This window comes from Numida meleagris, chromosome 1, assembly GCF_002078875.1.
Source record: "Numida meleagris isolate 19003 breed g44 Domestic line chromosome 1, NumMel1.0, whole genome shotgun sequence".
Classification (NCBI taxonomy): domain Eukaryota; kingdom Metazoa; phylum Chordata; class Aves; order Galliformes; family Numididae; genus Numida; species Numida meleagris.
This window is the reverse complement of record NC_034409.1, coordinates 186,578,173-186,594,847: the sequence shown is the minus strand read 5'-3', so window position 1 is coordinate 186,594,847 and position 16,675 is coordinate 186,578,173. Positions and strand designations below refer to the sequence as shown.

Below are 16,675 nucleotides of genomic sequence, written 5' to 3'. Positions count from 1 at the left end.
GGAATTAAATTGTTTACTTTGCCTTACTGTGTTCATATTTAAGTCACCTGTATGGCAGATAAATGTAAGTGATCAGCTCATGACTAAGACGAAAGAACTTTATTGGTATTGCGGTAATTTCATTGGATGTTATAACAATAAATAAGGTCATCAGTTAAGTTAAAGACAAACCCGTTGTCTGGAGTAACATTTAGATGTAGCGGATTGTCTCACATTTAACATTTTTTTTGATCAGAAATAGGAAAAGATTCTGATTTGAGAAACTTCTTGTTTGCTTTTCTGTTCATTATTTCTTCTGCATCTTATCAAATCCCTCGTCTTTTTTATAACACTTGTGCTTGTTTTCAAAAGCTATGTGATGGTTAACTGACAAGGGCTGTGACAACAGTTCATTTGCAATATGTGGTCAAGTTGAAAAATGTTATTGATGATTTGGATAGACTGTCATGAGCCTTTCTTTAATATTGCTTGCTTTTTGAGAACAAACACCAATGTTAAAGGCCAGAGCTGTCAGCCAGCTGTTGAAGCCAAGATCAGCAAACTTAATAGGAGGAAAAAAATGTTTTGTGCCATTCCATCCATTCTTGTTCATATAACAAATTGCACCATTTTCATTCTAATTAAACCCATAAATTGCTTTTAATGACTTCCAAAGATCTGTGCCTTTCAGGCCATATCTTTAGCCATAATTCATTTTTCCTTTTCTTTCTTCTTAATTTTCTTTTTTTTTTTTTTTGAAAGCAAGTAGTTGCCAAAATTTGCCAGATGATTAAAAAGCACATGGATCTAAAATTAATTTGCATTAGCAGTTCCCTCCACTGCTTGTATTTGCAGTTTTAACTTTGGTAAAACTGTAACTATTCTGATGAAGTATTATGAGACCATTTTATTTTTTTGAGTACCTAGAAAACTCAAGCGTCTGGAACCTGAACTACTGTTTTTCTTGTTGTTTCTCCCACTGTTTCCATCAATAATACACAATTATTTTCCACTTTAGTTCTGTTTCTCTGTTTAGTTGTGGTTCCTCTGTAACTCACTTGCATGGAACTTGAACAGAATTGCCTGCTTTCTTTGAGGGAGGACATGCAGTCAACTTTGTCAGTAGCTGACATTAGAATTTAAAAGACATAACAGATTGTTAAGATACATTGGACTGCCATTTCACCTCACATTCAATATGACACAATATGCATTCCTTAAAGTACAGTTTTAGGATTCATTTACTATCAGTTTGGGAACACATTTATTTCACTGAGATCACTAAAACCGTCTGTTGATGATTTTTTTTTCCTACGGACCTCTGACTTGTACCTCTGAATAGCAGTATGTAAAGTCACTGCCTCAGCCTGTAATGATTCTTATTTAGAGCTCATTCCCAGCAAACGGAATGAAAATAAACATTAAGTTTTTACAGCTTCATAAAAATTTGATTGTAATGAAATAATGCTAATAGAGATGGAGGCAGTCAAAAATGATCTAAATTCCGACTCAACTGTTTCTTTGGGAACGGTATTGTTATTTCTCAAATGGACGATTTTGTCTTTTTAATTAGTTATCCTGGCATGATGATAAATATCTCCAGTCAGTTGTATCTCATAGTTGCAGTTACACATCCTGAACCATAGGAGCCCTGAGGACAGTTCTGTGGGAACAGAAGGGCAGTTTTGACCCAATGCCTAAAAGTACGCTGAATTTTTCTAGTAGAAATCTACTGCTGAAGTCATCCAATACATTACTTTGTTTGAGAGCCTGTATTGAAAGAGTAGTACTCTATTTGCTTATTTGCAGGGCTAATTTTAAATATATAAAAGAAAAGTATGTGGAAATGGAAAACCCATTTATTTGAAGTTTGTATTGAGTGGGTTTGAACTTCATCAAAACTAAGAGTATACCAGACAAGATGTGTTCCATAAACTGTATTGGTAGCCAACAGTGATTTTACAATGTCTTGTAAATATGCTTTTACTGTCAGCTGCAATGCAAGAAGTTAACTGCAGTACAGGAAGTTTAAATGCAACATGGGAAGTTCATACAAACATGAGGAAGACCAGAGCACTGGAACAGGCTGCCCATAGAGGTTGTGGAGTCTCCTTCTCTGGAGATATTCAAGACCCACCTGGATGCCTACCTGTGCAACCTATTGTAGGGAACCTGCTTTAGCAGGGATTGGACTCGGTGATCTCCAGAGGTCCCTTCCAACCCCTGTGATTCTGTGATTTCCCTTCACTGTTCTAAGCTCTTGTCCAAATCTTTTCCCTTCTATATCCCTATCCCCATGCTTATTCCTTCACGTTCCGAGGTTGCTGCAGGACCTCCATCCTCAGAGGTGGTCAACGCACAGGCAGCCCTGGAGGAACCAGGTGGCACCAGTGATCTCTGCCAGGCTAGAGCATTCCGTGGGTTTTGTTCCTGCCTGTATTTGCAGGGCAGAGAGAAGGGAGCTGGAAATTGAAGGGAGTACGGGAGTTTGTCCAAAATGGAAATGTTATGGATAAGTTCACAGTTTAAGACTGACAGATTTTTACTAGCCTGATCAATATCATTATGAGCTTGTGTGATGTTACATTTGGGTCTATGGCTAGTGGTTGGCAACTCTGCCTGTGGCAGGGAGTTGGAAGCGGATGATCTTTGAGTTGCCTTCCAACCCAAGCCATTCAATGCTTCTATAATTCTAATCATCATCCTTTTGAAAGTTACAACTCCTTTAATCTTTCTCTTGGAATCTGCATACCTAAAACCCAAAGAGCTCTGTCTCCAGCCTTGTCATTGTCCAGGCATCAGCAGCTCTGGGTGGCCTCATCCCCTCTTGCTGCTGGGATGGGCAACCATCACTGCAGCCCTAATCTGCTCAGTGGGGTTCAGCGCATGGAGCGGTGCCCGTAGGGGGAGATCTCTCTCATGCTAGATTTGCCGTTGCCGTGAATTTTCCTTGTTTCTGAATGGTTTTGACATCTGGTATTAACTGTGCGTGTACAAGCGTATTAAGAGAGATTTTTTACTAGGGAATGTGAAAAGAAAGTCACACACACCAGTGGGTTTCAAAAGAAACAAAAGAAGCTTAGCACTATTGACAGAATACTGAATTCACTTGAAACATCCTTGAAAATGTTGTTGGGAAGAGCTGATGAAAGAAACCAATTTGGGGAAGGACAAAAGGTGGCATGAGGTTCACTTTACCTCTGGGAGGATAAAGGCTTGAGAAGGAGAGCCGCACTCGGGCATTGCCCTGCGTTATGGTGGTGTCAATGAAGAAATGCATTCTGCAGTTGGGGTTCTGGAGCTCACACATTCATCTACAGATGCTGCTGGGGAACAAGGCAAATAAAAACACTTTTATAGGATTCTTTTCTGCAGGCAGTTATTTAGGAAAGGGTAAAAAACACCCAATCTGCATCTAGAAATACTGAAGAATTAATGTCAGTAGATGTCTTTGGTACTACATGTACTGAGATACAGCTATCTTGAAGTATTGTAGCATGAACCCCACAAATTTTGCAGTCACATAAGCACTGAACTGCTTACTTCTTAAATTGCTATTCGGGAAGACAGACACTACAAACTACTTTTGTTTAAACTTTCTAAACCTTTTTTCAAGCAGCCTGATAATTATGTTTTAACATAGAGTTCGGAATGTTAATTTTTTAAATTAGAAACAGATATTAAAAACAGGTATGATTGCAGCTGAAATTGAGACTCGCTTCCCTACTTGCTTTGGAAACAAGTTTTTGAAACAAATCTATTCTGGTGCATACTGATGTGCCAATCCATGTTTTTATGTAACCAGTGAATTTTTTCACTCCTTTTTCTGACTGTCTTGTAAATACAACAACATGGCAATTTGGCATTCTTGTGTTTAAACCCCAAGTTGAGTAATCAACAGAAATACTGGTCATTTAGAGAAACTTTCTTTGCATATTTCAGTCATGTTGGTTGGTTGTGCTTTTTACCAGAAAGAAATGTGATACAGAACCTATGGTTTTTGTTTCTGTGTTACAGACTGTATTACGAGTCAATGGTCTATGGTTATGTCAGAAGTGTGTGTTCCTTGTCCCAACAGACTAAGCAAAGGATGGGACAACTGACATAGAAAAGTATGCAACCTGGCTACAGCCCGACATGTCTAAAGATTTCCTCCAAGTTGTATTCCCCATCTTTTGCATATGAGCAATGTTATGTTTTGTGATAACACAATTATTGGTCTTAAGAGTGTTGCAGGAACTTTAAGGAAAGAATTCCATTGTACTCGTTTGTTTGTTCTTCTAAGGCTATATTAACCATAGAATCATAGAATCATAGAATGGCCTGGGTTGAAAAGGACCTCAAAGATCATCGGGTTTCAACCTCCCTGCTGAGTGCAGGGTCGCCAACCACTAGACCAGGCTGCCCAGAGCCACGTCCAGCCTGGCTTTGAATGCCTCCAGGGACAGGGCATCCACAACCTCCCTGAGCAACCTGTTCCAGTGCATCACCACCCTCTGAGTGAAAAAATTCCTCCTAATATCTAACCTAAACCTCCCCTGTCTTAATTTAAAACCATTCCCCCTTGTCCTATTGCTATCCACCCGCGTAAACAGTCGTTCCCCCTCCTGTTTATACGCTCCCTTCAAGTACTGGGTGGCCACAATGAGGTCTCCCCGGAGCCTTCTTTTCTCCAAGCAAAGGAGAAGCTAAAGCAAAACCAGCCATATTTAAAATAGTTTTACGATTTTGTAAAATTCAGTTGTAAAATGGGTATTGAATGTAGCTGACACTTTAAAAAATGCAATAAAATATGAAACATCTTCATGATAATGGTTGAAATAAATCTTCATGAGCTGAATGATCTTTTTAAAAATAACTGATTTGTGTGTATTTGTTGATGCAGGCCACAGAAACATTGTTCCGAATGGCAGTAGCAAGAGGAGCTATCACACCATTAAGACACGGAGAAGTAAGGCTATGTATATGTTTTCTTTTATTTCTTTGTTAATTTTTTTTTCTTTGTACATATGATGTAAAATTTTAGTAATGTAATGCTTTATAAGTTATAAATAGGGAATTGCATTGCCTTCAGGTAAGTGAAGAGGGCTGGGCTATATATAACTTGCATTTCTGTGTTACAGTTTTCCCAATGGAGAATAGAGAATTTAAATCCTGCCCAGTGGGAGATTAAATATTCTTCCCAAAACACTGTTTTTTGCTCTGCTTCAGTCATAATTTAGCATTGTGATACAGGAGGCTATCAAGCACATTCTTTTGCCCAAGCAATGTTTCACTGGATTTTCTTTATTAAAAAATAAATACGTTGTAGAATCCGTAGAAATTCACAAAAAATTGAGCTTTGTGATGGGGTAGCTGTTGAGAGGTTACTTCATCCTTTCTTTGTTTTTCTCAAGAAATAAATAACTTCAGGTATTATGTGTGTAGTACTTATTACATATACTTAGATGTGTGATATAAAATACATTATATATATATTATATTAATACCATAATTATTTGAAAGAAGGGATAAATTGTATATTATGTTGCTCATGCATAATTCTGTGATGGCATAATTTCTTTTCTGTTACTTCCTTCTCTGTGTTGTATATAATAACATTTTACTGAACATTGCTGATTAAATATCTTCCATATTAGTGGATGCAATTTATTCTTACATTGAATTTGATTTAAAAAAATCTACTCCAGTCAGTTGTCACACTCTGGAAATGAGAACTGATCTGGACATTGCCAATGGTGGATGCTGCAGTATATAGGATTTTAATATAGAAACTTTTTTTTCATGGCAATCCGATTTTCATAAAATTATTAGGTAAATTTGTGAAAAGTTTACGTAGTAGACACAGCATTCAATTGGAATCAGAGCAAGACTTACCTTGGGAGGCCAGCTGTGTTGTACACTATTCCTTGTGCTGATGAAGTTGTTATAATTTCTCTCTTTTGAAAGAAAGTCCATATAACTTTGTATCTGAGATTTCCTGTCCTGACATTGTTCAGTTTTAGCTTTTCTGAATATGGATCCTCTATACTTTTTGTGTTCTACTCTTCATTCCTTCTTACAGAATGCAGTACAGCTTCCAGGAGTGGTAGTTATAGCGTATGTGCAATGCTTCTGTGTTCCCTCTGTTTAGATTTTTCAGTGAAGAATTCCTTATTTTCTGTGTCTAAATGAACAGGTTGGCCAGAGAGTGTGTGGAATCTCCATCCTTGTAGATACTTGATGGACAGCGTAAAGTATGGAAAAAATCAAATGATTCTCATAAAAGTGTTACTAATAATATTAAACACAATACTGGGGTATTTACAGGCATGATGATCTCTGTTGTGAGCAGCAGTGGTAATTTTGTGTCTCACACATCATGGATCATAGAAATGATGTGGTAGAAAATGTTTGCGTTTCTTCTTCAGATACTTCCTCTGATCCTTTTCAGTTAATTTGCCTCAAGGGCTAGAGACCAACAGGCAGATAAGCAGTGGGAGGTTGTAACCATGATCAGGAGGGAAGTAAGTGGGAGAAAACACGTCTGTGTGGTGATGGTGAACTGTGAGTGTCCTGTGACACCATACCCTGGCCATTTCTGGGACTTGATTGTAAATGAGGTCATGTTAGAATGGGAAAAATAAAAAGGCCTCTTTTCTCTCTTATATTCTTGTCAGGCTATATGCAGAGCAAAAATTGTCATGACTCACGGAAGATCTCTTCACTATATTTCACTGTGGAACTATAATTTATTTGTTAGAAAATGAGGAGGGACATTAATCAAAAGAAATTATTTTTTTTTCCAGAAGAAACATAATTATCAAGAGTCATATTAAATTTTCTTTAGCTCTTCCAAGAAATTGCTAAATATTTGCACAGTGAGTAACTAGAAAGGAAGCCAGAACAAAAGCTGAATGTGAGCTAAAGTTGACTGCATTCTGTTTGAGAAGTGTGAAGTTGGCAGCTGAAATGGAAGCTGAGCAACTTGTTTATTGGCAATTCCAAACTACGGAGGCAGCAGTCCAAATGTGCAAAAGTGCTGTTGGGCTTTTGTACCAATATTTAGATTATAGTCCCCTTTAATATTTAGGAGGGAGTAAAGATGTTCAATACTAGAAGGAAATATTAATGCAGATACTCGTTTGTTTTCAACTCTTTTAAACAATTAGAGAATGCCGAACAGTTTAATGGAGAAACACTTCTATGCGGACAAAACAGAATGCGTGAAGGTTACTCATTATAATCCAGTTGTCATCAACAGGTGGATTTAAAATATTCATTGTTTAGGGTAAATGTCTTTTCGGGTGCTTCCAATCTTTTCCTGTTCCTTGGGACTCAAGTTTTATGCTTACAGAATTCTTGAATCTTGCTTTAATTATCCTTGAAGGAATTGAAAAATGAGGAGATGCGGGATATTTGACTTTTGGATATGGTTTGTAAATTTACTGTTGAGAGTTTAGGAAATTGCCCTGCCAAAAGTAGTTACAAATTTGTGTACATAATGCTAATAGTCATTGAAATTCAGGAGTTAGATCATGAAGGCTCCTGAAGAGTCTTCTTCTTGACAGTTGTATTGCTTCTGGTTTGACTGAAATGTTGCAGCATCCCTGGGAGGGAATCAAACCCAGAAGGAGAATTCATTTTCAGGAATCAATATGTTGCCTTGTTAATTAGTTATTTCTGTCAGCTGCTTTGTCCTGGGGGTGGAGCATGGGGAAGACCCCTGTAGGGTTCCATCCCTTCTGTTAGCGCTTCAAGCTCATTCCAAGATGATCCAAAAATTGTATAGGCAGATGTGAGCACACCAAATCTGCGACAGAGCTTACGTACAGAAGTCTTGGGCTGAGTTTCATTAACGTCACAGATTTTATGATTGGCATAGCTCTGCAGTTCTACATCCTCTGGAGCTTCTGTTGTTGTGTGCTTACCCCATCCCCACGGGAGGATGCCAGAAGGATCCTATGAGGAAGGATCCAAGCTGTTCTCTGACTCTGTGATATCATTCTCTAAGAAGTAGGGATCTGGTTAGGACAGTTAGTTCACAGGACCAGTGTTGGCAATCTGTAGAAGAGGGAAACAGAAATGCATGCAGCCCATCCAGAGAAGGAGCAGGAGGATAAGCAGAAAAGGTAGAACCCTTAGTGGAAAAAATGTCATGGAATATGTGAACTCACACAAACAATAGAGGCAGGCATGAGATTCCCACAGAACTAGAACCGATAGCAGACATGCTTGAACTATGTGTGTGTTAACTCATTTCTTAAGACATCTTTACGAGTCTGTAAACTGTCTTAATCTCTTTTCATCCAAAAGCAGTGGGACTTCTGGGTGGAAGAATTTAGACACGCATCTTTAGAGTTCTGTAAGCCTATCAGAAAAAAATATATTGTTACCTCAGAGCCGAAGAAGATGAAGGCTGTGTTCCAAGGACTGTGCTTTCCATCTGAAGCCTTAAAATGTACAGGGAACCTTCATGATGGAACTTCCAGAATCTTCATGTAGGGTTCTTGTGATGGGGTATGCAGGAAGAAGTTGATTTTGCACAAGAGGACTTCCATGGAAAAGTCAGAGCAAAAGAAGGTGTTGGACTGTATGAGAGGCTCAATTTTATAATTACTGCAACAGCTGAGGTGTTTTGAATAGTTTCGAAGAAAGAAATAGAATCCTCAGTCTGTAGCATTACTAAAGAATGCCATTAATTTAGGATATTTGGTGATTTTTTCCTTCTTTTACCCCCTAGTTATACAAGAGCTTTTGCCCCTGAAATTCCAATGGAAACAAAGTATGAAAAGGGATTTCCAGACTCTGTAAGGTTGAGAGTCTGTTCGCAGTAATGGTTAGATTTAGCTGCTCTACCTGAGGAGGTATCTGTCCCTCAAGGGGATTAGGAAGGAACTTTAAAATGCAATTTATTTTATATTTTTAGAAGTAAGCACATAAACCTGGCAATTGCAATGTGAAATACCTCATTATGCAATGGTTCTTATGTTAGTTCTGTGGACTTTATCCTCTGCCTTACACTTTGTGCTTGGGATGGGTGTGAGATGACCTGGTCCAAGAGCCATGGCTCTACCTATGTGACTTGAGATCAGGCTTTAAAAAAAGCACTGAGATGACTCTTGATAAAATCAGTTTTCTTTGGCCTGAATAAGAAAGATCTTAACAACAGCAATGCAATTATTTCCAAATGAGCAATCCTTATGTTTCTGCGATATAAGGCTTGTTTTGACAATCCTTGTTGAACAGAGTATTCTTTCTTTAGGACTAACCTACAGATGTCTTTGGTATATGAGTGCATGTATATTTACTTCACAATAATTCTATTAAAGTCAATAATACATTTTAAAATGCTATAAAAAGCTGAAGCCATTGTGAAAGCATTCATTTTTTTTTGTTTTTGTGGATTGCGTTGATAAACAGTAAATCACAAAACCTAGTGGTTACTAAAGCTACATTTCTAAAAAATATTGTTTCTATATGTATGCATATATGTGCATGCACACATAGGTTCTATTTCATTGTGAATTCTTTTAATTTTTTTTCATATATTTTTTTAAAGATAGAATTTTTTCCTGGGAAAGGCCCTCTTTCTTCCTCACCCACCACATCGGGGCAGGGTGCAGTGTAGAGTCCTGGAAGCTTCAGCTGTGTAATTAGATCAGGAAGACAATAACCTTTATTATTAATAGCAAAACTGTAATATATATATATATGTTTTCATGAAAAGAATCTTCCTGATTTTACTTGTCATTAGAGCAATTTGAAAGAGATCTTAGGATGTGTCAGTTATCATTTGTAGTTCTGCACTGTGAAGGTGACGAGCTATAGGGTGGTCATTTACATGATGATCTCCCTTCTGTATGATGAGACTTATTCTAGAAATTACTGATTTCAAGATCTGATTTTTAGGTTTTGAGTTTTCTCACAGCGATGTATCCGCTTGTGTTTTCAGCCAGCGTCATTTGTAATGCATGACAAGCCGGAAGGCTTCATAAACGCCATCATTGTAGATTGTGAGAGGTTTGTGAATCACTCGAGATGAATTTTCATTCAAATAAAATTGCTTTGGGCACTCTGTTTCCTGTGATTTCAGCCCGAGGGCATACCAGACCTAATCACTTACAGGCACGTTAGAAACCGAATGGCAATGTGATCCCAGACATCTGATCCCTACCCTTTTGCCTTCCTATCACAAAGATGCCATTATTGCCAGAGGTTCAAAGGTTCTGCTCTCACAGACTACCCTGACCTCTCTGATTTCCACTCTTTTGTCTTGAATACTCTGTTACTGTCATGTTAATACGTGAGGAAAGATGTTTTCTCAGATTTACATAAATCTTACAGCACTGGAGACACTCCAGTGATAGCCCTGATGGCTCTCTACTTTTTAAACTTTCTGTTTCTAGCCAAGGACGCTTTCAAAAAGTGCTGTTGGTCAAAGCGAGTCTCGTTTGTTCTCTCTGGAAATCAAAATGCTTCCAAGCAAACTGTGTTTGACATATACAAAAGAAATCTGGTTTGCTACAATGAAACTTAAGTTCTTGTAAGGCAATGTCATAACATTCATGGACTTTTCCTGCCTTCAGAGTAGCATTGTCAGTCTCTTGGATCTTATTTTGTGTTTTCTTTCCCTCCTGGTTGAGGGTTGCTCATACACAGAAAAATGTGTATTTTTTAAATTTAACATGTTACAAAAACAATGTCGGTTTAGTTTAATCACACCGTACTTTCTGAATATGTGGTGTAAGATCCAAAGTGCCAATAAGTTTCAGTGTTCATTTCTCTTACCCTAACACTCTTATTTTTGGAAGGAATTACTTTGCTAAAGTAAAAGAAGCAGTTACTTGGGGGCAGATCTGAGTCCCTTTTCCTCTAAAGGGAGATTAGTTCTCTCTGTCTTCAAGAGATGGAAAGGTTTCATTTTTAGATACTGAGCCTGCTTGTAAAACAGCAGCAAATGGATAAAACATATACTTCAGCATAGAACTGTCTTATAGTCTCCTTACTTAAGGTTGCTTTTCGGGATGTGTGTCAGTACTGTCTGAAAATTGCATTGGTATCTGGAAAATCCTTCTGGCAGGTCAGAATTAGAAACAGTTCAAATATAATTTCAGTGTTGAAGTCTGACTTGCATACTTTATCAGTAATATCTGGCAGTAAATTAAAAGTAAATAATCCTTCTGATTAAATACAGTGAAAACTGAAACTGGAAAGAAAGAGAATGCCATAGATCCCTGAAGAGGAAAATTACCAGATTCCTTTCAAGCTGTTCCAGTGTTCAGTGTTTGAGTGTTGTTTCTGCCATGTGCTCAGCTGTATGAAGGTGATTTTGGCCATGTCACTGAATCTTTGGTGCTACACTGTGCAGGATTATCCTGTCTGTGTGGTTTGTAGGTTGGGAGTCATTTTTAATAAAGAGAAGAAGGTAAATTTGTCTCAAAACCGTAGCTGAATATGAAGAAGTCTTCTTCTCTTTTAATATGTAATTTGCCTGAGGATACTGATTTTTTACTAAAAGTCATTATGAATGCTGAAAAATATTGATGTATTCCAGATAGTTTTAAAGCAAAGTGGTGGGATCCACAAGGTAGGGAACTTGCAAAATGAATACACTATACGTATCACGTATGCTATCAATCTAAGGTAGAAATATAAGAAAATAGGGACCTGTTGCAGAACATGAGGTGAACCTCTTAAGATAACACTCAAGTTTGGAATCATAGAGAACTAAAGGTTTTACTTCTGCTTTGGAACGTTATCTAAGTGAGGAATGCTTTGTAATTTTCTTTTAAATGCACAGGCAATGTATCCTATCTGCTTTTTTGTAGATTGGAACAATGGGGTTTAGCATTTAAAATGTTTGACATATCCTGCTATGCATTGTTTCTATTATAAAGTAGATTTTTAATGCAGGCTGATAGTATTTATTTATCTTCTTATAATCATAACTTCCCCTTCGTGAAGTAAAACATGAGTCTCAGATATATATTACGTTAAGCTCACAAATATTTGCCAGATATCTTCCACAAAGAAGTTTTTGACAAGCAGCAAAAAAGGAGGGAATCACATATTTTAAATATTTATTTTTCTCATAAATTTTTTTTTTTACCTTTCATGTATACTCCAGATTTCTTATTCTTTCTCATCAGCAAATCAGCAAGTATGTGGCAAAAGCATACAACAGAAAATTATGGCAACAAAACTAAATAGAAGGAAATATATTTACTTTCCAGTTAAGTATTTGTTTAACATGACTTCTCGTCATTAAGAGATATGGTATCTGGGGAACATACGAAGTTGTTCTCTTAAGATAATAATTTTTCTTAATTTCTTTCTCATTAAAAATACAGTTTCTGATTGTTACCTCAAATATAGACATTTCTGTAACACAACAGCATCTGTATTGTAAACGATTAAAATATGGTCTTACGTGCCATGGCATTGGAATGGAACCATCATCTTGCTTTATGCTTAGAACCTGCCTCCAAAGACGTGGTCTGGCAACTGCATTGTTCTGCCAGAGTGAAGATAATCAATAGGGAGAGTTTCGCTTCTGAACATTTGGAGAAGCACAACAGCTGTTCCAGGAGGATGGTGCTTGAGTTATGCTTCTTTCTCAGTCTGGTGGTGGTGGTGGTGATGACGTTATTTTAAAGCATTTGAAAAGCTGAAGAAATATTAAATTGTAAAAATCTGTTTAAATCCATAAAGCTAGGGGTGTGTTCTCATTCCTGTATGCACTTAAGAATCCTAAATACATGCAGAAGATATAATTAAAGCATGCTATCAATTGATCTTTAGTTTCCATGCAAGCAGTTTGAGTCAAGTTGGTAGAGTAATGGTCTTGCCAATGGTGTCCTGCCATTGCCATTTTCTCTAACCTGTTACAATAAAATTAAATGCATGTCATCTAATTAATTTCTTATGCTTTATGTAGATTCACTTTGAAGATGGGATACTTCAATTTTAGTGTAAATGTTGTTTGCATTGAATCGTTCCCAACTGATGAAAACTAATATTCCTTAAGGAGAACAATGCAAATGCAAAACTCATGTGATAGTTTGTGTTTCCTGCCTGCTCTTTAGAATTATCGCTGACTTCACTTTATGAGAGTTACATCCTCCCATGTCTATGACAGATGAAGGAGTGGCTCATTGCTGTTCTTCAAATCCCAATGGACTGGACAAATCGTGTTGACAAGAAACAAAAGCCTGGACAGACTGAAGTGACTGAGGAGTCAAGAACTGTACATCATAGGCTTTTTCCTCTGGTCATGAAACAGGGGATAAAAGGATATCATTGTATTTCTTCATGTCCAGTTGCACCTTCAGTGTTCTCATTCTTTCTGCCGTCCCAATTCAAAATATTTTATGCTCCCTATTCATATGTTAAATGACTAAATAGGAACAAAAAAAGTAGCTGGCTTTAGTAATTATGCCCTTGCTGTGAAGAAGGCTAATGGGACAGCATCGGGAGGAGTGCTGCCGGCAGATTGAAGAAGGTGAATCTGCCTCTCTATTCAGCACTGTTGAAATTTGTCCAGCGAAGGGCCACCAAGGTGATGAAGCGACTGGAGCACCTCTTCTATGAGGAGAGGCTCAGCCTGGTCATAGAGTCTGTAGAGTTGGAAGGGACCCTTGAAGGCCATCTAGTCCAACTCCCCTGCAGTGAACAGGGACACCTGCAACTCCTGTTGCTCAGAGCCCCGTCCAGCCTGACCTTGTGAATGTCTTCATGGATGGGGTGTCCACCACCTCTCTGGGCAACCTGTTCCAGTGCTTTACCACCCTTAACAAACAGCTTTTTCCTTAAGTCCAGTCTAAATCTCCCTTGTTTAATTTGAAATCATTTCTGCACCAAACCTTGCTGTACATTTTTCTTTATCTGAATAATGAATCTGAATAATAACTAGAATAATGGCACTTTAATATATGGACAATAAATAGTATACAAAATCTAGAATTTAAATATTCCTTATATAAACTCCTTCTAAATTCTTATAAACATCAAAGTGCAGTATCTTGGACAAAAATTTACAGTTTTTACGCTAGGGGTTTTAGGATGACATCCCAAAAAGTGAAGGTATGTGAGAGTACTGTTTGTTTTCACAGAGTCACAGGGAGGTTGTCTACGACACCAGGCAACAGTGAGACCCAAAGTAAAGTGTAATCATAGAGTCATAGCATCATTAAGGTTGGAAAGACCACTAAGATCATCTAGTCTAACCATCAGCCCATCCCCATCATGCCCATTGACCACGTCCCTCAGTGTCACATCTCCATGGTTCTTGAACACCTCCAGGTATGGTGACTCCACCCCCTCCCTGGGCAGCCTGTGCCAATGCCTCCCCACTCTTTCTGAGAATAAACTTTTCTTAATACCCAGCCTGCTGTTGGATAGTGTTTCTAGTGAATTGGTTACAGGAGGGCAGAGGTTGGGGTATCTCTGTCTTATGGCAGGTTGGGCTCCTCATTTGGTGAGTACAACTTGGCTTCACTGGACCTCTGGTATCATGTTCCAGTGGCCTGAAATCAGCTCACGCTTAGAATCTTTATTCTTCTTTCTTTTGTGAGCTGGTTCTTGGAGACCAACCCTGTGCCTGTGTGACATTCAGAAGAACAGTCCAGCCTCAGACAGCTAAATACCTCTACAAATGCAAAGTAACTCTTTGCTATGGGAAAGGTCAAATTTCACTCAAGTGTGAGGGCGCTTCTTGAATCACTAATAGTGGGTGCTAATTAAACTTTGTTTAAATTTCTCTGGTGACTCAGTTATAATGTTTTTAGTGTATTAAATTGTTTTCTTCTTTGAAAAAAAATATTTTTTTTCTTGACTAGCATGATAGTGTGGGATAGCTGGGCTAGCAGTAGGCCTGGCCCGGCAGCAGCAGGAAAGTTAGCATGCTTGGGCTGCTGGAACAATCCTCCCACTCTGAACCATGAAACCAATCTGTTCCTGTCAGTTGCAATTTTATGGAAACTAATTCTTTCATGATGGAATCAGGTGAAAAATATGTGGTTCTGTTTAACAAACAGTATGCGCGGTTTCTTAAGGTCATGGGGAACATTCCCAGTGACATGTGCATGCATTCAGGTGTGTTTGTGTATGATTATGCACGTGTATACTGAATGTGCATCTTTATATATTGAAAATGACAGGCTTTTTTTTTAAGTACACACTTGTTTTTAACTATGTGTAATACACTTGATAAAATTATATTAAATATCAAATAATGTTTATTGTAGTAGAATAAATATTCAGTTATTTCTTAGTTTCAGAAACGCAACTTTTTAAACTCAGTGAATATTCAATAGGAACATTTAGTCAAACTATATAACACAAACTCCAGTAATGAGCATTATTTAAGCACTACTGTTTTCTGTAGGAAATATGTATTATACAAGTGACTGCCTGAATAAAATAATGACCTGTCATTTTTAAGTACCCTGCAGAGCTGCAGAAAATAAACTGCTATCTGCAGTCTGCCTAACAGACTGCTCACCACATCACCACAAGCAATTAAACATAAGTGATTTTTCTGCTCAAGACAGGCTCAAGAGTGATTTAGCAATGAAACTTAATTACTTCTAGCCCTTAGAGAAAATGGCTCAACAAGGTTGAGGTTGTTGGCAGGGCAATGTAGGAAAGCAATTGCTCAAACTCCCATCACTGTTTCTGAGTTTCTGGTAGCAGTACTTAGCAGTGTTAACCTCCAATTAAGCAAATATTACCGCAGAATTGTGCACTATGCGTTCTATGTGTTCTTGTTTCTTTGCTACAGGCTAATGGCAAAGACAAAGGTAATGAAAATGCAGCTTCTTAAAAAGAAGTCTTGTGAGCAAATCAAAGCTCTTCTGTGCTAATAAAGGATAAAACTCGCAGCTTAGTTCTCAGATGCCTGTACATGTAAGGTTACCATCCTAGACACAGGAATCTCAGGTTAAAAGCTAAAGCTAAGTGCATTTGTGTTTCTTCAAAGTTTAATATCTCACAGTTAAAGAGTTTCTTTAATTTGCACCAAGGTGGTGGGAAAAATGATGAAGGAACTGAATATGAAAAAGAAATCATATTAACAAATGACTTTATACTCGGAATTGCTTCATCTGAGTTATTAGGAATGTGTTATTTAAAGGAAACAGGAACTTCAATTCTGTGTCTCCAAGGAATACATCTGGAATAACAATTTGGAGGGCCATATGGCATCAATTGGCTTATATTTTCCTATATGGAGGTTCTGATTGCAGGACTGTTCGCGAATTATACAGAATTTGAAATACAAACACTGTGTTGTTGTTTATTTACATACCCTGTTAAAGTCCAGTGAGTTCTGTAAAAAATGTGGGAGCTGAGCAAAGAAATTTGATGTTTCTGTTTGCCAGCCATGATGGTAATTTGCTTTACTTCTGTGGTATTTTTCTTCCCTGCAAGATTTTTACTCCTTTACTCTTATCTCTTCATGTAGATAAATTTCATGTACAATTTTATGAGAATTTTCATTTACAAAGAGCAGTAATATTACAGTTGTAATTCATTCAGTATACTCACCTCCTTGAAGTCTTATTCCTGCTAACAGCTATGGACATATTTATCGATGGAAGTATTAATGGTAACGTATGTAAAGACGTGCCTAAATATTTGCAAGAGTGTGCAGCGTAAGACACTAATTCTCAAAGGCACATTAGCACATGCTCTAGTGCTTTACTCAGTAGGGAGT

General features: G+C 37.7%; 1 protein-coding gene across 1 annotated transcript in view; it reads left to right on the top strand.

Annotated features, from left to right (window-relative positions):
• The window catches only part of TMEM135 (transmembrane protein 135), a 156,146-nt gene that overhangs the window by 50,956 nt on the left and 88,515 nt on the right, over positions 1 to 16,675 (top strand). The window contains exon 5 of the mRNA XM_021408803.1: positions 4,865 to 4,930. Coding sequence (XP_021264478.1) covers positions 4,865 to 4,930 — 66 coding nt within the window. The remainder of the gene's footprint in view (positions 1 to 4,864; positions 4,931 to 16,675) is intronic.